At 36.6% G+C, this 24,938-nt stretch overlaps 5 protein-coding genes and 1 long non-coding RNA gene across 7 annotated transcripts; 2 read left to right on the top strand and 4 right to left on the bottom strand.

Annotated features, from left to right (window-relative positions):
* Positions 1-490: 490 nt before the first annotated feature.
* Positions 491-1,144, bottom strand: LOC113229163 (eukaryotic translation initiation factor eIF1). The gene has a single exon (XM_026462678.1). It carries the CDS (start codon positions 964-966, stop codon positions 634-636), a length of 333 nt encoding a protein of 110 aa, XP_026318463.1. The 5' UTR covers positions 967-1,144; the 3' UTR covers positions 491-633.
* Positions 1,145-1,217: 73 nt separating this feature from the next.
* LOC113229162 (protein D3-like) lies at positions 1,218-1,897 on the bottom strand. Its single transcript, XM_026462677.1, has one exon. The coding sequence runs from the start codon at positions 1,826-1,828 to the stop codon at positions 1,253-1,255; it is 576 nt and encodes a 191-aa protein (XP_026318462.1). The 5' UTR covers positions 1,829-1,897; the 3' UTR covers positions 1,218-1,252.
* A 3,756-nt stretch (positions 1,898-5,653) lies between these two features.
* Positions 5,654-6,381, bottom strand: LOC113229204. Of its 2 annotated transcripts, none has more exons than XM_026462724.1 (2): positions 6,265-6,381; positions 5,654-6,186 (listed from the first exon to the last, which is right to left on the bottom strand). In XM_026462724.1, the coding sequence occupies exons 1-2, from the start codon at positions 6,284-6,286 to the stop codon at positions 5,780-5,782; spliced, it is 429 nt and encodes a 142-aa protein (XP_026318509.1). In that variant the 5' UTR covers positions 6,287-6,381; the 3' UTR covers positions 5,654-5,779. The 2 variants fall into 2 exon arrangements, with proteins under 2 accessions (XP_026318509.1, XP_026318510.1); XM_026462725.1 differs by having other exon boundaries at positions 6,283-6,336.
* Positions 6,382-6,518: 137 nt separating this feature from the next.
* On the top strand, positions 6,519-8,476 carry LOC113229208. Its single transcript, XR_003310388.1, has 5 exons — positions 6,519-7,105; positions 7,416-7,520; positions 7,598-7,675; positions 7,801-8,244; positions 8,337-8,476. It is a non-coding gene; the product is annotated as an uncharacterized LOC113229208 (long non-coding RNA).
* A 727-nt stretch (positions 8,477-9,203) lies between these two features.
* Positions 9,204-17,035, bottom strand: LOC113229173 (caltractin-like). The gene is made up of 6 exons (XM_026462691.1): positions 17,002-17,035; positions 16,518-16,639; positions 13,441-13,534; positions 11,954-12,127; positions 10,813-10,925; positions 9,204-9,365 (listed from the first exon to the last, which is right to left on the bottom strand). The coding sequence occupies exons 1-6, from the start codon at positions 17,033-17,035 to the stop codon at positions 9,306-9,308; spliced, it is 597 nt and encodes a 198-aa protein (XP_026318476.1). The 3' UTR covers positions 9,204-9,305.
* Positions 17,036-17,335: 300 nt separating this feature from the next.
* LOC113229202 (small nuclear ribonucleoprotein Sm D1) lies at positions 17,336-18,060 on the top strand. Its single transcript, XM_026462723.1, has one exon. It carries the CDS (start codon positions 17,409-17,411, stop codon positions 17,787-17,789), a length of 381 nt encoding a protein of 126 aa, XP_026318508.1. The 5' UTR covers positions 17,336-17,408; the 3' UTR covers positions 17,790-18,060.
* Positions 18,061-24,938: the final 6,878 nt, after the last annotated feature.

The raw sequence follows: 24,938 nt of genomic DNA, 5'->3' as shown, positions 1-24,938 counted from the left end.
TGCATGCCATTCAAGTGGAGCGTGATAATTAAAATCTAATTAATGATAAATAACACTAATGATGTACTTATAAGTAAATAAACAGGCTTTGTTTAACAACAGGTTCTGCGATTTCTTAAACGTTCTAGAAGTTGTAAAATTCATTGTTAGGAATATTTTTTTACCAAGACTCGAGCAGGCAGACTCATTCGTTGTGTGCAAAGAATGAAACGGAATTTGTACTGTTGCCACCGGCGCCAACTTTCACTAATGTGCAAATTGCATGAAATCATTACAATATTATTCTTATGCTACACAGATGTTTTTCTATCTCAAATGAAACGAATACATACAAAAACATGTTTATTAATTGAGACACATCATATAATCATTACAGCAATTTAAAAATTATGTCATAAAAAAAAGTATAACTATTAAATATTTCGTTCGGACAATTGCAACTAAAGAATGGGGATAATGAATTATTTAATCTTTATTCTTGGGAGCAAGGCACGGGGCGGCGATGGCGGCCTCGCAACCGCACTCTCTGTAGACATCTGTGCTTTCTATGTACATATTTTAGGGTTATAACGCGTTCGCTCTCATAATCTGATGACTATGCAATGACGTTCAGATGCGGTCAACATGATCGGCTTAGAAGCCGTGCACCTTAAGTTGCTCGGGCTTCACGAGCCCCGACTTGGTGAGCCACTGGCAAATGTTCTCGCGCTGATCGCCCTGCAGCTGAAGCACCTCTCCGTACTCCGGATGCTCCACAACAGTACCGTTGCACGCGAACTCTTTCTTGCATGCCCGCACGATCTTCTTCAGGTCATATTCCGATGACAGGCCCTGCACCGTTGTCAGCGTCTTGCGCCCGTTCCGCTGCTGGATACGGACGTGGACTAGTCCATCTTGTACGTCGTCCTCCGAGCTTTTGATAGCATCGGCGAATGGGTCGAATGTGTTGAGATTCTGGATGGACATACGATTGAACGTACAGTCTCTTTGTTTCAACAAAACGCTGCGATACTACGCACGAACACCAAAAACGTCACTGATAAAATGCGCGGTGAAATGATCCTCGCGGAGAAGCAACGACCAATTTATGCGATCACCAAAATGTAATGGCGGACACTGGGCCGAAAAAATGAGAATGTCACGCGGAGGCGGAAACGATTATCGACCAGACCATAGACAATCGCTTTTTTTACTTATAATTTATAAGCAAGCTACACACTAATAATTACCGGTTTTTTTCTATTGAAAATATTTAACCCTTTAACTTTTGGTATAACTTTGGCACGTAATCATCATATTGAGCTTGATAGAAGTTTCCAGCGACTGGAGACCCCAATCCGAACTTTGTAGCGAAAGAGGAGATTGAAAATTTTCCTCTTTTATCACCAGAATTGTTGGGAAGCTTAGGGACCTGGGAAAAATTTAACTTTTCGGGCTGTTTGTAGATAAGGAATACATAGCGGTGAAGGCCAGTGCCTTTTGGTGGCCCAGATCCTATGTAATCGGAGAGAACTTCAGATTTATTCATGTCCCCGCCTTGAATGTTTCCTACAAGCCAATGATGCCATTCTCGGAATTTTGGGTTTTCTCGGCTTGGTGCATCGGGGTCAACCATCGCTAATGTATAATATTCAGATTCCTTAGCTGCCCACTTCACTGTGGGTGGGTTCTTAACTTGAGTAGGTGTTAATTCTTTGCCCATTTCGACTTTGATGCCATTTGAGAAATTGATCTCCACCAATTCTTGTGGCGCAACAGAAATGACGTCAGGCACAACACAATGTTCCTTGAACAGTCCTTGAATGCCTGCTCCCTTAGCGCTAGCCATTACGAAAGACAATAATGCGATTTTTAACAGAATTAATAAACCAGTTACATATGAGTACACTGGTGCAAAGGCGACGTCTGTACTGCTAGCAATTTGAGAATTTTCCTTCATGTCAGACATGGATCAAACGGTTGCTTAGCGACTGCAAAAGTTTTAAGAAATCATTGATTTAACAACTGGCTATAAAATAATAAGTGCAAGCCAGAAGAATATTTTTTTAAATATTGAGATTAGATTCAACAATAGTTATTACGAAATATAATAATGTACAAAATTCATTTAAGAAATCTGAATATTGGAATAACTTTAATATGAAAACTAAGTCAATATGTAGGTTTTTTTTATTATTTATAGAATCTTACCAAAAGACCATAAGACCATCCTTTTTTCCATAAACCTAGACGCTTAGGGCGCGTTCCTATTATGTAAACGTTATATTGACCGGTGGACGACAGTCGCATCTAGCCTGTTCCCGTATCACGACTATCTGTCGTAACTGTAGCGACGGAACGTGTTGTGTTTGTTTCAACTCGAGTTGATTTGACTGCTAACTCGAGTTGTGTTTGACAAAGCAACCGCGAGACGCGAGTAGAACTCGCAGTGACGATTCACCAAGTTGGACACGATCGGCCGGCCGACCACGACTCGAGCATGACCGAAGGTCACCGAACCAACCAAGCTAGCTCGAGTTCACAAAGTGTAGCTCGAGTTGACTCGTTGTGGGAGTAACTCGAGTTAAATAGCTCGACTCTCGCGACTCAAGCGGGCTCTGGAGGTCACCGACGCGCTGTATGAATGAAGTATTCGGTTCGGCGCGCGGCGAGCGGAGCGAGTCAACCGGGTTAGCTCGAGTTCATGAAAAAGTGACACGAGTTAACCGAGTTAAATAACTCGACTCGCCCATCGCTATAACTGTGTCGTGGACATTTATTTTATCGGTGAGTGACTGTCGTGTCTAGCTGTTCCCACTAGATCGTGACGACAATTTATCGGTTCACGGCAACCGCCTTGTCGTTTGCACGACAGAATCGTTTGAAATTACGATTATCTGTCGTCACATTTTTATCGTGACGTTTTATTTATCGTCAAACGACTGTCGTTCTAGCTATTCCTCATAGATCATACACTCTATATTTGAGATTTGTCATGACAGTCTGACGTCGTAACGTCAAAAAAGTTGTGAACGACATTAATCCTGTTGTTCTATTTGTGACTAACTTCATTTAATTAACCAAGCCACGACACTTTAAACTGCACGACCTTCTGTCGTCACAACATAATGGGGACGCAACCCTAAAGATTATTTTACGCAGTTCATTTTTTTTATATTGGCTTTTCGTGTTTAGCGTTTCAGCCAACAAGGTTTTCGACTAAACTTCTTGTCTCGTTTTTGAAACGGGTAATCTTTTAATTTAATAACGTAATAACAAAGCTTGGAAATCGGATTAAAAAGGTGGAGAAAGAGTGTGAAAAAAGGGATCAGGCAAGGAACAATGAGATACAATATAAATAAACAATTAAATTCCTGTAATATTTTTTAGGTTTGTATTGACTTCGTAAATGTAACAAAATAGGGTGCTTATTTTTTTTTCTATTTTAATCGAAAAAAAGTTTCAAAAACCTTCCGTACGCCCAGTATACTGGGCCTTGCTTGGAATATATGTATTTGTAAAACGATTTTATAATGTATACTTTAAGAAGATACAAGAATATTTTCATCAGGCACTTCAAGAGTTGTTTTCCTTCGTCATAAAGAAATTAGCCAGAAATTTTGGGCTACTCGATCGGTTCGATTCTGATTTCAATTAAAATCAGCATACTGGTCACACCATCGTTTCGAACTTCGTCGTCTAGGTTGTTTGCCCTCTATCCTGCCCGTAATAATTACTCTCTTCAGACAGTCACATTGCACGCAGACACAATGCAATGTGACCAAAGAGTTGAAAGAAAGAAAGAAAAATAGTTTATGTTTTTGTTTTGTTTTTGCAGGTATATGTATACGGAGCAATAATCTCAGTACAGAGTACTAAAAAAACCGACCTCAAAAGTACGTGGAATTACGTCTATTTGCTAAGTTTTGTTGAAATATCCCCTAGTTCGCCACTACACAGGACTTGACACTGGAGATAATAAAAATAGGTTCTCACTACGACCCTACTCAAAGTATATTGAGAGAAAAACGCCTTGAATGGGAGTAATAGCAAAATCAACCAATTAAAAATCAAAAGGAATTGCTCCTAAATTAAAGTTAGGCGCTATTTATAAAAATGAATCTTCATGCGTGAACAGCCATCCTTCGAGGTGGATAATTTTCTTCAAAATGAAATGGGACCACTTTGGAAGTACCCCCTTTCCAACAAAAAAAGAATTATGGAAATCGGTTCACAAATACGGGAGTTATCGCGTTACATACAAAAAAAAAAACAGTCGAATTGAGAACCTCCTCCTTTTTTCAAGTCGGTTAAAAAAGACAGAGGATAAGCATTTCCTCGGTTAGCAAACAACATTGCTAAAGACGAATATTGGCGATTTTTACTTCCCAAAGTTACTGAAGGCAAAATTAAACAAGAATATCAACGAAAATTATATAACCACCGCACATACAATTATTTTATATCCATAAATGGAGCACCTATTATTAACAATAGCTTTAAAAATCTTGTATACAATAACTGAAGCGGTTTTAACACTCCTTTGAAATTACATTAAATTATTTAAGCGGTGTTGTTTGCTAAGCAACCATTTGTGGGATGTGCAGTCGAGAGAACCCTAAATAGGCTAAGCCATCACCACATCTCAAATGGCATTCATAATGATTGATGAAATTGAGTCACATGATCAATTGCATTGCCTTACTAAAAACACAACGGAAATTACTAAGCATATCTCAATTTTTATCGTTTAAGTAGCAATTAAGACTTTAAATCAAACATATCTTCTTCTTTTAAATGTTATGGCCCCATCGAAGTAATTGATGATTTTGCCAACGTCAAGGAACACACGCGTTTACTCAAAATTTGACCAGTGAGTTTCGACAGAATTCACTGAGGGAGAATCTACAATCACAAATATTTAATTTGAAGATTTTTCGATTTATGTAAAATAATTAGTAGACAATGTCTTCGACTCGCCATTGAAAAGTACCAAACAATATCAAATAATTGCAATATCAGAAGTAGCTCGATGGCTAGCAACTGACAAGCTACTATTTTTTAATTTTTAATAAATACTAAACACACAGTCTTGCCACTGACAATCCATGGCCACACAAATTCGAGGTTTTTTAATATGAACAGACTTGAGGGCCATTTAATTGGATGTGATTGTTCTATAGCACATAATTATCGTCATCTCTATTATAACAAAACTACTTGAACAAGGTATTTGTGTAACATCTAATATAATTATAACCAGAAACAGAGACGAAAGTCATTTAATTCGTTTGAAAACTATTCTGCCATATCATTACGATGACAACTGCGCTCAGATTGGCCAGCCCACATTTGAAACAATTGACAGGTGTCATCAATCGTTTCACTTCAAATCAACCAGTTTAACTTGAGCTTTGCTATAATGGACGAAATAAGAAAAATTATAATTGAATATTTAATTACTGATGAAATGTGATTCCGTTTGTTTTGTAATTAGATGTTTTGCTATTTTACCCACACCACCGAATAGAACCGCCCCCCATAGAGATATTATCTTTATTACAATAAATACAGAATATTTTTGGAATATACGGAGATGTACACACAGGTCAGTTGTTGGCGCTGTACTATTTCAGCTTTCTAATTTGTGATTTCAGCGCAAACGAGAGTTAATATTTAAAAGTGATATAAGGCCCATTTGCCTGATGAGTGGCCAGGGATAGATTTATTTCGTCTCTATTTCTGGTTATATACTCGATGTTGTATAATAAACAAAATAAATGCAAAACTAAAACCTATTCTAAATTTCCATGTTTTCAACAGCTCTGGCTTTCGCCCTGGCTAATTTAGCGTCCACAGTTAGAGGTTCAGCCATTTTCTGACTCAGGGTGTCTTTTTTCAACTGAAGAACAACGTTTTCTGTGTCTTTAACTTTTTTTTTTAACTCATCAATTTTTTTCCTTCTCGCCAATATTTCCGCGGTAAAATCGTTGATGTCCTTATTCATATCTTCGATATTTATGTCTGGTATAGAGTTTTTCGACTTAAAACGGTAATTAGAGAACGTGTCGAGCTGTAAATTTAGTATTTTGTTCTCCATAAGAGAGGCTTTCTGGTGATAATCAATACACATTTTTCCGAACCGTTTGCGAGATTCCACAACTATATTCATCATGTTTTCGCATTTCTCTTCCATTGTTAGGTCTCCTATAATCGAAAACAACAGGTTACGTTACTATACGTACACGAAAACGGTCAAATAATTCATAAACTCGACATACTAACCATCGCTGAAAAACTCACCCATATCTACTAGAATTTGAAAGGAGTTTTGAAGAAACTATCATATCATGTGCAAAACTTTAATGTTGCAGTAAGTATAAATAAATTATTATTATTTATATATGCAAATTATTTTTTAAAACTCCGTTTATTCACAGAACTCAGCTAAACGTAAACAGTGTAACTGTCACTTTTTGAATGAAGGTGTTTTATAGGGCACAATGACAGAGTATGGGCAGAGTGGTATAATCACGCCCCGTTAAGCCGCTAAGAAAAAGTTAAAGCGTAGTGATGACAGTGCACGTTAGCATACTGACGTTTCCCTCTCGCCCTCTCTGCAATCTTCACCCCGCGCGCTTCTTACAGTCAGACGCCATTTTGCGCGGGCGCCATATTGCTTGTTTTGTGTCGAAGAGAAGCGTTTGCGTTGATTGATTTCCGCCCTTTAAATCCACAAATACAGTATTATTGACATTGTGCTTGTTTGTATTGATGAAAAGTGTTTGCGTTGATTAATTTCCGCCTCTTCTAATCTACAAATACAGCTTCGCCGGCGTTTTCGTAATGTATCGAAAGTGTTGTGCACCCGAATGCAATAGTTTACGACAGGACGTTAAATTGCATCATATTCCCAAGAACGAGGAAAGGAAAATACAGTGGTTAAAGTGTATACGTAGTGAAAATTTTATGGGTGAAACCAAAAACATGCTTGTTTTGCCATAAACATTTCGAGCAAAGGTTTCACACAGCGTCAAATCATCTGAAGATTGGAGCTTACCCTACTTTATTTTACGGATCTGGGAGATATCCCCGGGAAGACCATCAATTGCCTCCAGAGAAAGAGGTAAAATTTACTTCTAGTACCTAAATACTGAAAATTTCTTTCGATTGTTAGTCTATACGTATATGTAAAATTTTATTAAATAGGTATAAAGCAAACTATGTACAGTCAACAGCACATCAAACTACACATTTTAGTTCGAATATCGCCCCCAGTGCTATGGAACAAGATTCATCAGTGTGTAGCTTGATGTGCTGTTGACTGTACATCACACTGACTGGCAGTTATGTATAGAGAAATTTCATTTTCTAGACTTATTGAAGGTGTCTGTTTCTGTAATGTGTTAATGACCTATTATCTATTATTTTTTTAGATATATTCAGTGACCACAGTTACTCAAGGAAGCGACACATTGATCACTCGTATACACTACCTTATGAGCAAAAACCTAATAAAGGTGCACAAACTGAGGTTTCTGGTATGTGTATCATCCTTTTCTATGTTTTATGTGATCGCAAAAGAAGAAGCATATTAATATGAATTATTTCATTGCAGATACATATGTCTTGCCTACAATACCAGGTCAACTTGTGCCCGTTGCATCATCAAGTTCCGCACTGCACTATGCATCAGGTAATATTTGAAGTTGAATAAATAATTATTGTTTATGAAAGCACAAACATATTTTGTTTGTTAACAGGAATACTAGTTTTACTTCTTTTATTATATTTTATAAAACATGTACTGTATCTTTTTAGCCTCAATATGTAAAACACCACGAAAAGTAGTCAAAAGAAGGCTTATTAAGAATGTAAAGGCCTTAACACCGAGGTGCAAACTTTTATACAATGAACATAAAAAGGTTAGAAACCAAAAAGAATACAACACACAAGTCAAAAGGGCACTGACTGGCCTTCAGTAAAACTGAGTGTTTAGAAGAAGTTCTAAATAAGATGAACCCATTGTCGAGAAATGTTCTGTCAATGCAAATGAAACTTTACATGAAAAAAAAGATGGCCAGAAGGTTTACAACCGAAGAGAAACTTATTGCTCTTTCAATTTACAAGCAAGGTCCAAAATGTTACAAGTTTCTCCAAAAGATATTCATTTTGCCTTCAAAATCAACTTTGAAGAACTTGATAAGCCAACTAAATATTGGTGCTGGCATAAATCCACAAATATTCGACCTTATAAAAAATCAGGTAAATATTTAATAATTACTTAGCAAGTGTTGTAAATATTGGTAGTATGTAATAAAATTATGAAAAACTTATATTTTACTATAAAATTACAGGTAAAAAGCTGGGACAGCAAAAGAAGATTGTGTACAGTGCTATTTGATGAAATGTCACTAGAAACTGCTCTAACATATTCAAATTACAAGGACGACATTGTTGGATTTGTTGATTTAAATGGAAAAACCAACAGCTTTACAGACCACGTTCTTGTTTTAATGTTACGAGGCGCTGTCTGTAAATGGCAGCAACCTGTAGCATTGTGTGTACATTGAATAAATTTAAGAAAAAAATTAAAAACAAAAAATTCAATAAATAACATTAAAAAGAATTTCTAAGACTTGTTTTATTTATTATAAATTCGAACAGTTTTAATTCTATAGTACAATACAGGTAGCTGGTATGTACCCTGGTGGTACTTGCTGCGGCTGAATAAACGTTACCGTTGCCTACAAATTAAAAAAAAGTCTATTCCGATGCCGTAATACTATAGATACAGAATATCCACCTACGGGTTATACCAATATTAAAAAAAATAATGTCATGTTCTTAACGTGCACTACGTCTTAAAGACAATATATGGCACTTGGCGGTCTGTTACGTAGTAACTCTTATTAGTTTGTGGGTATAATGTAACGCACGCAAAATAGGCGCTTTGTCGTCGAGTTGCGGATACCAGCCCGTTGCACCAAGTACCAAGTACCAAGTGGTATAATGTATCTCAATAAAAAATGATGACAAAAGTACATTATTGATGAGTTTAAATTACAGTATTTTCATTTAAACATTTTGAAAATAAAAAGAGAAATCAAATCCACTACGAAACGAGGAAACGTCATTAATACAAAAAACTACATTGTCGCCTTGTATAGGATAAAGTACCTTTTAAAATTTGGGATTGCCATTTAAAAAAAATACGTTAATGTGGTGGAATTTATTGCAGTAAACAATAAGACTAAGAAATATTCAGTAAACTAAAGATAAATTAAATTACATTTGTATATTAAGAGACGTTGATTATTTTCAAATTAAGGAGTGACAATTTTAACTGCATTCCTTATCATCCTCATGAATTCCTTCACACTGACCTGAAAAATTCAGAACACATTACAAGTTTGCAAACCGTCGGTGTAATGGGAGAAGTCACTAACTGCCGTACACATTATATAGCAATATAATTATATTACATTATATTATATTGCTATCACAAGTATCACTGAGAGTAGCGATGCATGAGTCGAGTTATTAACTCGAGTTACTCTTGCCCCAATAACGAGTCAACTCAAGTTAGTTTTATAGGAACTCGAGCTAACACGGTTTGATACCCGCGCCGCCGCCGCGCCGAGACGAATACTTCATTCATACAGCGCACTGGCTACTCGATATCACCCGATCGGTTCAATGACCTTAGGAGCACGATCCAGTCGCGGTTCTACTCGCGCCTCGCGGTAATTCACGTCGACTCGAGTAACTCGAGTTGAAAAAAGTCGTCCCATCGCTAACTGAGAATTCCCTCTAAGGGAGCCTTCAAATTAGATGCTTATGGAAGCACTGCCATGGCGAAGCAGTCGCATCAATTTTCAAACGATATTTAAAAGCTCAGTTGCACGTGTTGCTCGTGACACGCACATGCTTCTTCTGCAGTCACAATTTGAAGTAAAAATAACTGAAGTGCTACAGACGCTTGACTGGCGCACCACAATTGCGCCACTGCTGTTCTTCTACAAGCGTCTGATTTGAACCACAAGTTACAACCATGTTACACCCAAACTACCGAGATAAATAAATATAGGCCATAGAAATCCATACCTCACACGTAAATTTTTGTAGGTCAAAATAGCATCTTTTTAACTTAAATATTTTTTATGTATATTGTAAGTTCCATGTTTGAAAGTAAACATAACACGAAGTGACCTCTTTACTTTTAAATATGGAGCCTATAATTTGCAAAAGTAAAAATGGTATTTTGACTTACAACTTATGTTGGAGCTATCGAAATATTTCTCCCAATCCGAGAATCGAGACCGGGACCTCTGCGTGGAGACTAGCTGCATACCGAACGGTTACCAAACCGTTCGGTATGCAGTTGTATGACGATGTAGTAGTTATTACAGTCGTATATTACCCCAAAAATATCAACAAGCAATGCTATGTTGAGTGTGTGCGTTAAAAAAAGCAATGGTTTTGCCCCGCAGCAGTTCCGACTTATAATGGAAGACCTTATGCTGGGCACTGGTCTTTTTTAAGATACCAAGTGCGGGACGAACAAGTCGTGCGCCTGGTGGTAAGCGACACGCCTGTCCATAGCAAATGCAGTGTCACACAGGGCTTTAAATCGCAAAGATCTGAGAGGCACTGCCTCTGCGCCCTGAGACATAAGTTGAAAAGTCCCATGTGCCTATAATTTCACCTGCTTAAATTACAGCTTAATTAAATTATTCAAGTTCTCAGTTGCTGCTACGAGTATTATTATTTAATTTAGTTTGAAGCTGTTGGTATTCATTTTAGACAAACAAATAAATAAAATAAACTTACATATCCATCATAGTCTTTGTCAGCGTCGTCAATCATTTCCTCTATTTCCTCGTCGGTTAAATAAGTGCCAATTACTTGAGTCACCCGTTTTAAATTTTCAAAACTGATGAGACCTGAATAAGTTACATTAATTTTATTTTACTTGTGTTCGAAACTCGCGTTTGACAGTTAAAAAAGTGTTACTTAAAAAGAGAAAAAGAAAATGTCACATAATATCAACTGACGAGCAGATACTGTAGTTACATATTGAAGTATTTTCGATTTTTTTGATGACATCCATCTCACCTGATGTAACATGCACACCTAAATAATGCCAATTCATTCTCGCCTTGAAAAGGTCCAAGTTATAGCATTCAGGAAACAAGTCCGCATGCAGGGAATTCCACTCCCCAGTCGCTCGCCATATAAATGTGGAAGAAAAACGCTTCGTGCGAATCTTAGGAATATCCACAACATAGGGGTGGAAACCCCAGCCCATGTCTAGTCCCCCGATGATGAAAAGGGAAAGGTGGAATTAAATTATGCAATTCCATAGCACACTTTCCGTGATATACCTATCCTGTAGAATATCGATAAACAGGCGATAAACAGTTTACGGCGGTGTTCAAGGCTCTGTTTATGCATCACTATAATATTTTCATCATCATCTTTATAATATAAGATAAAATTGTGTAATATAAATACAGATTAAAACGGAATACAGAGCTCACAACATTTAGATTTAAATTACAATTTTGCTTCTGGGATCTTGGCATCGTCTTTTGTTGCTAGCAGTAAATAAATCTCAAAATGGTGGAGATTTAATTGTAATTACAAGAATCATTGTCGTCTTAGCACAAAACTCCGCCAAAGATCGCCATTTTGAACGGTCCTGTGCCGCTGGCAGTGGCTTTCCGCGAACCTTGATTACTTTATTGATTCGCCTTGTAGAGACTCATCCACCTACTAACGCAGAAACAACCTTACTGGGCCAGAAAAACTTTATATCCTTAACCATAAATAAGACAAAGTTTTTCTGGGCGGCTTCACGTATTGAAGCCGTCCATATAGTCCGTAGTGGTATTCAATTCCATCCTCTAAGCGAACGAAACGACGGGAAACAGCTAGTTGAGCTATTTTGGTGCAACATTAAGGAACGTACCAACATCGTCGTTGTCGAAAAGTCTAAAACTTTTCATGACATCAACATCAGAGTCCCGAGACATCACTTTTCGAGCGATCGCAGTTGAGAAGTTCTCAAAGCTCAGCTTGCCTGAGTGGCCCTTGTCTACTTCATTCACCATATGCTGCAGCTCTTCTTTTGTCGGTTCATAGCCTGAGGAATGAAATATCATCACAAGTAGGCAATCCACCACCATTTTGCTTAATGTTCGATCAAATACGTTTAAAAATACATTTGATATAATATAATAACGGATTCAGGGTATTCTTGGTCTTTCCTCGTTTCTGAAGTGCATCAGAACGCGAATACAAATGTAAACAAACTCTTTTTGTGCTATGATTAGGAAGAAATACCCTTACTACAGAGGACTAGTAACAGCTGTCACAATATGCTTAAAATGTTTAGTAACAAATTGGTGGCGCCCATGCTTAAGCATTTTATTGGTGCACTGCTGTGACACGTCAACTAATATAGAGGTAGTATGCAATGCTTTTTGAGCAGTTCGACCTTGAAGGCTTTCTTATTCCATCTGTAATAGTAGCGGATTTGTAGTGTTGCTTGCACAACTTTAGGAATCGGCAGAATATCAGCGCTGCAAACGTATAAAGTTGGAAGCATTGTGCTGAGCCGAATCCTTTTCAGAACATTATTTGTTGTAACTTTCCTTTTCTTGTTATATGTAATGCTGTGATGGAATGTGCTGAATAAATGCTTTATCTATCTATCCATGCAAACGCGCGATTGCATCGCTACAATTGCGATTTATAGGGGATTGCATCGCGTTTGTATCGTGTTTGCATCGCTGCTTAAAATCGCGCGCGGCTTGTAAAAGTAGAGGATCAGCGACTGCATCGCTTTTGCAGCACTGCTAAAAGTCGTCGTGTGTAACCGCTCTAAATAAAGAACATTTATTATTTTTGTCACGCTTAATTAAATAGAACTGCTATCTTCCCAGTAGAAATCTCCGAAACTGCTCAATAACTCACACAAATACGAAATCTAGTTTTATAACCATGGTTTTGTTTACGTAATTTATTTGTTTTTATCAATGTATTCCGAGATTGAAGATTAATCAAGCATAGACACTAATCAGAAACATAAAACAATAAAGTTTCCTCGATAGATAAAAATCACGAAATTTTCACATTTTTTCGATATATCCTCGAAATGCTACAGGTTATTAGGACAAAAATTAGATAATTAATTATATTTATGCATGATCGAGATCTGTCACTACGGATTTTTTTTAATCCATTTAGTTTTAGAGTTATTCCGCTAAAACGAATTTGGTACTTTTAATGCGCAAAATTCAACATCTCCTGTCGCATGTCCCGCGAACTTCAGGCATATATTTGTCTCACAAAACCAACCAAGGAGCCAACGTCAAAACTTTTTGGCATGCTCCCTCTTAAGTATACCCTGATTGTTACCAATATGTGTAAAAAAACTACTGAACAAGTTTTCACCTAATGCTTTAATAGCGACGCGAAAATCGTCAGCCTTGATCTTTCCTTCTCCAGTGTGATCGAGAAGATTGAACGCTTTCAAAAGATCTTCTTCCTGTAAGAAATATAAAAGTAATTAAACAATTATTCACTGTACAAGACGACGCTGCTAATATTAAATTTGTATTCGTGTGACGACGCGGAATTTAAAAAAATATGTTTCTTTAACCGACAAAACGATCATTCATGTCACTAATTTAATTCCATCATTCCTAACAACTTTCCAGATTTTGAATAACAATTTACTGTCACAAATCCGAGTGCAGCTCCTAAGAACGTAGCAGTAAAAAAGGATTTGCATTGCAAACACGTTTTACTGGTTGTTTCAAGGGAGCAAGGTGCATTGATCTATTCCAGTAAATTTTATAATGTACGGACAATGGCACACCAGATTACACATTTTTGTTCGAAAATCGCCTCCAGAGCAACGAAACAAGATACGTCAATATGTAGCTTGATGTGCTGGCGTGTGTACTGATGTACACACGCAAAATATTGATATATTTTGGCAAGTGGATTCCGTTATATACCCAGAGAAATTTAGCCATCTTTATTGAATTGGTCACCAATGTTTCATTTTAACTGCGGTCGTGACAAGAGCAGTTGATGTAGCTTCAGTACCTGAGATCTCTTCACAAACCTGCTTAATACCTATCGATCCTGAGGAGCCGCCTTTATTGATTCGTGACAAATTCTTCATTGCCATTAATCACCTATTTGATAAAGGTGGCTTAATCTTTTGGTTAAAGACCTAATTCACTAGCTAAATGACTTGGCAATAATAATTTCTGACAATAAATGTCTATCAGAGTGAACCTGTTCTGGAGTGAATCTCAGTTTTGCCTGAACTGGATTGACTTCAGGGACTTTATTATAGTCCTTTGCATCGGTTAGGCTTCCACTCGCTTGTTTCGTGATTGTTAGTGATTCAGTCCTGCGAGACTGAGACCCGAGATCTATTTCCCATGCGACACCTTCCATTGCTTTTACTTTCCGTTGTTCTTGCTTTTGAAAGATGTTTTTCAGTAGCAGTATTAATGGTTTTGTGCCAAGATATTGTTTGTTGCTTTGAGATTATATCATTACAAGCGCGCCGTGAGATCCTTTGGGTGACTTTGTGATTTTTTTTTAAGATTGTAGATCTTTTCTGCTTTTGGAATACAAGTTGTAGTGAGTTTCAGGGTACTCAGAAATTCTGCGAAATCAATTCGTAATCAGTAGGTATTTAATCTGTTTTTTTTTATTATTTATCACATAAGTTTACAGATATTATATAAACTAGTAGGTAACAAAAACTACGTGGTTACGATAATAGAGCTTTACCTATAAACTATTAACTTTTAATATTGCTGTAGCGCAGAACAATAAATACCATATACTTAATACATTAATAGCAGTACAGCTCCTTGTGAAAGAGTTCGTCCAGGGTAGTACTGCCACCTTACCTATTTCTGCCGCGAATCAGTAATGTCAGCATTACTGTGTTCCGGTTTTGAAGGGTAAGGAAGCTGGTGAAATTACAGGAACATGGGACTTGTCAACTTAAGTCTCACGGTGTTGGGCGCAGTGGTAGTACCCCTCAGATCTTTGCAGTGGCACTGTAACCGTTAAAGATAGACGTGTAACTTACCATCGGGCGCACGACCTGTTCGTGCTCGTCTCTTGATGTTATTAAAAAAAAACCTACAGTAGATGTGCTAAGTTTGCGTGTCACGCGTGCTAACATTTCGCGGAGTTCAGTCTGCCATTTTCGCTTGTATGTTATGGTCGTGTAAATTTCTTGCGCAATACCTCGAAAATCGTAGAAAAAATACTTACGTCGCTACTTTGGAGTCCAGAAAAATGATATTCGCACTTGTAATATTATCTATGATGGTGTTTCATATCACTATTAAGTCTTATCATTTAATTTTAACAAATTCTCAATGATCTGTAATCATTATTTTGTTACACGAAACGAAATCTTACACCGCTGCAATATAGTCTTCTTTTTTATGGCGAACTAAGTAAGCATCTCGAATTCGTCGTCGTTCAGCTATTAACTACTAGATGGCAGCATATTGATTGAAGTTTCAATATAAAATCAAAACGTCGTAACTTGCAATAACAGGTATTGATGGTATTGAGCTTTCAACGATATGCCTATAGGGGCAACTTTAAATTATGATAGTCCAGAAATTGTGATTTCTTTTTAAATTTGAAACTACGACCAATCATTAACAAGATTTCATAGTGTTTCAAATGAAGAATTTGTGAGTTTTTACGAAAGAGGATCTGATGGTAATCGAGGCTTAAACTTAAGGCACTTCCATGGTTTTTTTTCTTCCGTGACTAAGTTATGTAAATGTGGTAGGTAGGTACGTAAAATGCTTCACAATTGAGAATGTATATATCTTTATCTGTTGATAATATGAGGTTGCATAAAATACGAAAAAATGTAAGAAAATACCAATCTTTTGCGATCAGATGCTATTTTTTACGTATGTGTGCGATTCAGGAGATGTTACTATAAATAATCTATTGCGAACAGAGTGTCATGTTTTTATTATTTTTAATATACCAATGTTGTTACGCACGGCCGTACGCGTCTGGCCGGTCAGAGCAATAATGAGTAATTCAGGAGCTCTGATTGGCCGAGCGGCGTCCGGTCCGCGGCGAATTAATAAGGCCGGTACGATGTGGGAGGCACCGTGTCAGTATAAATATAAGTAAAAATTATTGTCATTGTCGCATTCGTAATTCATTTGTAATCATGTTCAGTATGGACATAGAAATGTTTTATGGAAATATACAGTCCACCTATCCAATGTACTTCCTGAATCAATAAACCAGAACATTTAAGTTTCAAAGAAAAGAAGGATACCGAAGGAGTTCCTGGTCCGTTTGAGGTGGATGGGACAGCGTTATCAACAAAGGTGATCTCAATTATGGAATCTGCTTGATATGGTTTTGAATTTGCTTTTTTAAAGGCTAAAGTTACAACCTACGCACCACATTATATTCGAAGAGTGGAGAGTTTTACTAGCTTTTTTAATCACCTGTTGTTTAGTCCACATAAATTTGGGGACGACGTTGATTTCTTTCTTCACCTCTTCTGTTTCTTCTTCGAGTTCTATATCAATATCAGCAAGATCAAAATCCACTGGGGCTCCGTCAGCTCCTTAAAAATAATCTTTACCGTGAATGGTAATACAAGAATAATAATAAACTTGCATGACAACTTTTTTATTAGGGAAGTAATACTATTAAAAAGATGGTACCTACACCGTTTCTGAGGATAACAAAAGTTAATTCAATTCATTAGTATTTATCTACAATCACACTTTAATTTCCTTTTCGTTCAGTAAAGAAAACTTGAAAACCTTATGTAACAGTCAAAGTTCTATACCAAATTGCACCACAACGTTACGCGTATACTATTCGTCGAGATAATATAACGGAATTTGTCGGAGGAAAATCTAAAGTCCCGTAACAGAAAAAATAACGGGTATAGTAAAACTAAAAAAAAACTAAAAATTTTACCTGTATGAACTGCAGCACCTACGCCCTGCATCATTTTGATGTTTTTTTATATTTTCAACTCCGTAGTCAAGATTAATAAAGATTAAACACCGTATCTTGGAAACTGTTTGATCTTTATTATATGATTAGTCTTTCCGCTTGTAAAGTTTAAGTAATATATAAAATATTGTACTGTCACAAAATGGACTCCAAAATCGACACACAGATCAAAACAGACAACATTTCACAGAAATAGAAAATTATATGCGGTCAATCATATTTACAAAAAAGTAGTAGATTTTTTTTTTACTGGCAACATCTTCCAAACCGCCATATTTATGTTTGCCGACTTGCGACAATTGAGGTTATTTTTCTGAACCGACGCCGCCTTTGTTTTTACAATAAGATAGTCGATAAAAACCAAAAAAATGAAGCTAGTTCGGTTTCTTATGAAATTAAGTCACGAGACAGTGACAATTGAGCTAAAAAACGGTAGTGTTGTGCACGGAACAATAACTGGAGTGGACGTAGCTATGAATACACATTTGAAGGCTGTTAAAGTTACATTAAAAAATCGTGAAGAGCTGCAGCTGGAGACCTTAAGCATACGTGGAAATAACATTCGGTATTTCCTCTTGCCTGACAGTCTCCCACTTGAGACGTTACTGATCGACGATGCGCCAAAAGGACGTGGCAAACGTGAAGGCTTCCCAAGAGGTGGAGGAGCTAGAGGTGGAAGAGGCCGCGGCCGCGGAGGCAGAGGCGGCCCGAGAGGCGGACGCGGAGGCAGAGGCCGTGGACGGCGATAAAATCGTGAAATACCTGTGTATTTTAGCTCTTAAGCCCTATTCTGAAATAAGTTTTTTCATTACAAGCTAAGTTCAAGTTGGTTGGTTTTATTTTGGGTTAAGCATCATATTTCTTTGATTATATACAGGGAGGAAGTGTCTCTCGATGCGAGAATGCAAGCTTACAAAATTTTATATACACTATCAAAACTTGTTCATAGACTTCAAATCATAAAAACAAAATTTATGAAGGTACAGTCAACAGCACATTAAGCTAGACACTATTTTGAATATCGCCACCAGAGCAACTGAGCAAGATCTGTCACGTATACCTTGATGTGCTGCCGTTGGTACTTCAAGTAACATTCTGCCTTGGTTATCATAACTAACATAATCGACATATTTAGCGACATTGAGTTATTAGCGTATTCTCTTGGATTAACGAAACGAGATCTGCAAGCTCCAGCTTATTTTATTTAGTTTCAGGTAAAACAAAACACAATGCCCAATAAATTTCTCAAAAGCTCATTTAAAAATTATATTCTCAAAAGTTACCGCAATTTTCTTTCTTTCATATTATTTTATTCTTCATTTATTTGACTAAAGGCTAATACATGCAGCTGGAGCTCTAAAAACCACTGCAGGTTTATCCGTCCACAGCGATTCACTCCAACAAATATTTTTTTTACTTTGTTTTTTACAGTCTCCCTCCAAATACAAACATTGAATGCACGCAGGCAATTCATTCAGTAATTCAGGAATTACATACTCTAATTTCTGACTACTGTACACATTATTTGTTTATATTTGTTACTATTTAAGATTCTTAAGTTGTTTGGTCTCTGATATGCAATTAAATTTTGTACATATTTAAATGCAGTTAAAATAGACAACTTGACTTTATCATAAACACTGATTATTCTACAATAACTGAACAAACCAGTATCGTTACCTCTATATAATTCAAATGTGTTATGTATGACAAGGAGAACAGTATTTCATTTCAAACATTAGACTGAAAGGGGACTAGATCATTCTACTATCGCTACTAATTCCATTGAGACCCTATTAAGATACCATTGCAATTATGATAATATCTGTTAAGTCTGCTAAAACTACAACAAACTGCCAACTACAGGGCACAATACCTTGGAGTACCGAGGTCGCTCCCAGAAGTAGTTGGAAAACCCAGAAAGGTTCTAAGATTGTTTGAAGGAGCTTGGGTGGCACGAGTAGGACCCTGCACCTACTACACGCAAAATAGGCGCTTGGACGTGGAGTTGCGAACAACGGGCCGTTATACCATACCATACCACAGTCTGCTAAAATTTTTAGAATTTGGAAAACATACATACAGCCGAAAGTATAACCTCCTCCTTTTTTTGAAGTCGGTTAATTAAAAAGTGGTCGGTTTGTTCCTTGTAATATTATTCAAGCGGTATTTCACTTCGGAGCAGAGACTGCTATTTTATAAGTCACAAGTTCGTGCCCACATGGAATACTGCTGCCATCTTTGGGCGGGAGCTCCTGGATGCCAGTTTGGGCCCTTTGACGCGGTTCAAAGACGTGCTACGAGAATTGTTGACGATCCTGTGCTTACAGACGATATTAAACCACTGTCTTGGAGGAGAGACTTTGCCTCCCTATGCCTGTTCTATCGCTTCTACAATGACCAATGTTCTGAAGAACTGTTTGACATGATGCTAACTTTGGAAACGAGTCGATCTCGTACTGTGCGGTTTCAGAGCAGCTTTCACCCACGTACAGTTAGGTTGTGGAATGAAGTCCGTGTCGGGGTTTTCCCGCAAGAATACAGCATGGAGTCCTTCAAAAGGGGTTTGAGAAGGGTTCTAATGGGTCGGCAACGCACACGCCCTGGTGTTGTACATAGGCGACGGTAACCGCTTTCATCAGGCGGGCCGTATGCTTGTTTGCTGCCTACATAATATAAAAAAAAAATTCAAATATTGACCACGAACTAAATTTATTGTCTAAACTTTGACAAATATGCGTGTCAATAGATGGCATTGTGTGTTACAAACTAATTTATAAATTAACGCTTCCTAATATGGATAGATGGCGCTAGTCCTAAACAAAATAAAAGAATAGCCGGCACCACCCACAAGAATCTGTTCAATAAGCGCCATCTAGAAATTAGAGAAGCTTTGATAAATTGCAGCTAGTCAATGTAAAACAAATTAATTACAAAAATAGCTATTTGGTACTCGTCGCGACATCTGGTGTATCAAATAGGTACTAAATACCCGACTACGCTGTCTAAAGAATACATTTCTTGCATAACTATAGGTAATTACTACTAATTATATAAGATCTTAAAATATTACATTAGTTTGTGCTCTATAGTCTACCAGGTAAGGTGTACAACATTATTAAATGTCACAGATTATAATCTCAGTACAGAGTACTAAAAAAACCGACCTCAAAAGTACGTGGAAGTACATATAATTACCAAGTTTAATTGAAATCGGTTACCGGAAAGTGCGTAAACCTGGATTCATCCCCTAGTTCGCCACTATACCCCTATAGTTAGTAGTAATACTTGACACTGGAGATAATAAAAATCGGTTCTCACTACTCAAAGTATATTGAGAGAAAAACGCCTTGAATTGGAGAATAGCAAAATCAACCATTAAAATAATTGCTGCTTATAATAAAATTTAGGCGCTATTTATAAAAATGAATCTTCATGCTTGAACAGGTGGATGATTTTCATCAAAATTAAATGGGACCACTATGGAGGTACCCTCTTTCCAATAAAAAAAGAATCATGAAAATCTGTTCACAAATATCAGAGTTATCGCGTAACATACATACAAAAAAAAACATACAGTCGAATTGAGAATTTCCTCCTTTTTTTGAAGTCGGTTAAAAATTTAATTGCATTACAATATGAAAGAAAAAATCAATTATTAATAAACATGTCGCATCGCTAGTCACCAAATTTGTCGTTGGCGTCAACAATAAAACTCTAGTACACATTAATTAACCGACTTCAAAAAAGGAGGAGGTTCTCAATTCGACTGTATGTTTTTTTTTGTATGTATGATACGCGATAACTCCAGTATTTGTGAACCGATTTCCATAATTCTTTTTTTGTTGGAAAGGGGGTACTTCCAAAGTGGTCCCATTTCATTTTGAAGAAAATCATCTACTTCAAAGGATGGCTGTTCACGCATGAAGATTCATTTTTATAAATAGCGCCTAACTTTAATTTAGGAGCAATTACTTTTGATTTTAATTGGTTGATTTTGCTATTACTCCCATTCAAGGCGTATTTCTTTCAGTATACTTTGAGCAGGGTCGTAGTGAGAACCTATTTTTATTATCTCCAGTGTCAAGTCTTGTATAGTGGCGAACTAGGGGATATTTCAATAAAACTTAGCAAATAGACATAATTCCACGTACTTTTGAGGTCGGTTTTTTTAGTACTCTGTACTGAGATTATAAAGTTTAGTATTCAACCATTTACTAAGAGCATTTTAAAATTTTACGTACTCGATTTTTTTAAATTCATTCAGGATGCTGTTATATATTTTGACCGCGATTACGTCAAAGCTCTTGTGGTAAAATACTGAGGTAGAGGAATATAGCTCCTGATTTTAAATAAAAGAAACCTACTGCATTTAGTGTACTCCAAAGGCACTAACAACCAGAGAAGGCAAGCGCACGCGTTTTAACCCAGCGTTTGTTAACACCGGGTTTCGAGAGCAAAAACTATATACAACTAAATGTTTTGTAATAACAAAATGTTTATTGTTTAGTAATATCGTTAGTAGCGAATATTTTTCAGTCAACATAGAGCTCCTTGTGAAAAAGTTTGTCCAGGGAAGTGCTGCCACCTTACCTATGTGACCATCACTGCGTTCCGGTTTTGAAGGGTAAGCGTGCTGGTGAAATTACAAGCACATGGGACTGGTTAACTTATGTCTCAGAGTAACGGGCGCAGTGGCAGTGCCCCTCAGATCTTTGCGATTCAAAGCTCTGCTAAGCGTTGATCAGTTCTATACTCAACAATTTCATTTTTTACAACGTGCCTAAGTTTCAAGTCCCGCCATTTATGTTTCCTAAACAAATTAATTCGTCAGTGTGAATCTTCTTCTTCTTACAAATAAAATAAATAAGCATCGAATAATTTTATAAATAAAAATAAAACCCGTGTTTTACTGTTTCACAAATAAACTTACTTAACTTCAAACTTTAGTGGTGTACTTACTTTTCGCTATCAACACAATATTGCAAGATTTTTTTAACATAAAAATCTATGAAATTATTTTGTAAGCTTCGAACTAAAAAGTGTTTTAGTTAAAAATGTCTAAAAAAGCGCGCCATTTCCACAATCGACATATACCTTCCCTGGCCAGCAGATTAAGCTCCGCTGCATACGCAATCCGCAGAATACGTGAGCTTACCGATGTTAGTACTGCTAGACTAGTTTGCTTTAGTTACTTCCATAGTATAATGTCCTACGGTATTCTCATGTGGGGTAAAGCGGCAGATATTCAAACCATATTTTTGTATTGCAAAAACGAGCGATTCGTTCTGTGTACCGTCTAGGCTCTCGCGTTTCTCTCAGAGGAAAGTTTAAGGAGACTGGTATCATGACTTTGGCATCACAGTACATTTACTCAAATATTTTATATGCCCGTAAAAATATACATAATTTCAATAAGAAGATATCCATAATATTAACCTTAGAGCCAAGTCCAAATTCATGGTACCACGATTTCGTTTAACCAAGGTAAACAACTCTTTTATGGGGAACTGTATACGTTTTTACAATAAGATTCCGGAGCATATATTAAGTTTATCATTTCCTAAGTTTAAAAACTACATTAAAAACATTTTGATCGAAAAATCATATTACAAGATTGAAGACTACGTGTTAGATAAAGATGTATGGAAAGACGACATGGCTCCGGAATCCACACAAATTTGATTCAAAGTGTATTCCATAGCATTTAAGTTTATTTGAAAAGAGCAATCCCTAGAGTTTCTTGCTCGTTCTTCTCAGGGAGGTCAGCGTAGTGAACGAGCAGTAGCTTAAATGTGACGTTTTCAAGTGTAAATTTATTTTACTTATGGAATAAATAATCTTTGACTTTGAAAAAGCTACAAAGTTTCAACGTTTGTAAAATAAGCAGTTTTTCCCATCTCTAGTTATGAACAGGAATGTAACTTGCCATCAGGCGGACGACTTGATCGTCCCGTTACTTAATATTATATAAAATAAGGTACGATACTAATTTTCATAATGTTATTGGTTCTTTATATATCTTCTATTTCACCCTCTAAGATTTATTTTTGTGACAAAATGTACCACACGTCCTTCTTCTGTTAGGTTCTAACTATCTCTATACCAAAATTCATCAATATTGGTTCAGCAGTCTAGGCGTAGAAACGTAACAGACAAAATGTCTTTCGTATTTATCATATATCATCAGATATATTAAATGCATATAATTTGGATGGTACCTACTTATATCTATGAATGGTACAATTCCGCTGTGGACTGTTAAAAACTGAAGCATACGTGAAACGGTAAGGTTGGCACATCAAGGTCACACAGCCGAACTAGAATAAAAACCTCAACTTAATCTTTGGCGGAAGTAACTTAAATAGCTGAAGAACTTCTTGTGACCTTGACTATTTCTGCCGCCAGGAGTAATGTGAGTGATTTGGAAGAGTAAGGGTGCTGGTGAAATTACAGGCACATGGGAATTATCAACTTATGTCTCAGGGTGACGGGCGCAGTGGCAATGGCCCCTAGACCTCTGAGTGGCACTGCAATTGTTACGAGTAGAAATGGGAAAAACTGCTTATTTTTTTAAAAGTAAAAACGTTGTGCTTTTTTTATAAAGCGTGCTTTTATAAACGCTTGTCACTTACGCTTTTAAGGGTCGTATTCCAGAAATCTACTCAATGCTCAAATTAGGACTTGAGTATGATTTCAAGCACTGAAAATAGGACCCTAATGGCAAGGACTTGAGTATGATTTCTAGTGCTTTAAATCATACTCTCGATACGACCCTAAAGTTTGAAGCTTACAAAATCGTTTAGAAAAGCATTTAACCGCATATACTTGTATGTTAAAAAAATGCAACGTTGTATTGATAGCGAAAAGTAAGAGTAGACCACTAAAGGTTTTAAGATTAGTAAATTTATTTGTAAAACACGAGTTTTATTTTTATTTATAAAATTATTATTCACATTGACGAATTAATTTGTTTAGGAAACATAGATGGCGGAACTTGAAACATAAGCACGTTGTAAAAAAACAAATTGTTGAGTATTGAAGTGACCGCAGTGGTCACTAGGCTAGGTCAGTAGGGTTAAATTGAAAAGCGTGCTTATGTGCTTATTTTAAAAAGCGAACTTTTTAAAGTGCTTTTCGTTTATACGCCCACCTCTAGTGGGCGTGTCGCTTACCGCCAGATGTACGACTTTTTCGTTTCGTCATTTGATATCATAAAAAAGCTACTAGGCATCTTGACAACTCTTATGTAATATACAGTATTTATTACCTACTATGCAGTCGTCATGGTGTAAATACAATAGGTATGATTACATACTGTGATTCAAATCATCTTTGTGTGAACAACGCGTGGTTTGTTTTCATATTTGATATTTGCTGTGTCCACCGTACGCGTAAGTATGTAAATAAATCATTATGTAATTCGTAACGATTTATTTACTCATTATATTCTTAGAAAGCGCACGTTATTATTTAATTAGACAGTCAATGTAGAACGGAAGAGAGTACGTGCTTTTTCATTGTTAAATAAATCAACTAAACAAACCGATGCCTCACACGTTCGTAGTAAGCCACAATAATAGCATTTTTTGTGTTAGAATTTGATTTTTTTTTAATTGTGGTGTTCTATTTTTCAGAACATCAGCGAGGGTTATGTAATTAGCATAGTCATAATAGGTCAATGAGCTTGGTCCTCAAATACTCAGTATTGGACCTTTTTGATATGCATTTTTTGCTTATAATTAAACTTTTTTCTATTATTTTTTTCCTACTTTTTCTTTTTTTTAAATTTATGAACGAATTATTTAACATTTCTTAATGTATTTACATGTCAAATAAATACTATATAATCATTGACTTACAAATAAATGGACGACGGGTCTAATACAAAAACCACG

Source organism: Hyposmocoma kahamanoa, unplaced genomic scaffold (genome assembly GCF_003589595.1).
Source record: "Hyposmocoma kahamanoa isolate Upper Pololo Valley unplaced genomic scaffold, ASM358959v1 289, whole genome shotgun sequence".
Lineage (NCBI taxonomy): Eukaryota > Metazoa > Arthropoda > Insecta > Lepidoptera > Cosmopterigidae > Hyposmocoma > Hyposmocoma kahamanoa.
Note: the sequence above shows the minus strand (reverse complement) of the source record. Positions and strands in the feature narration are given on the sequence as shown.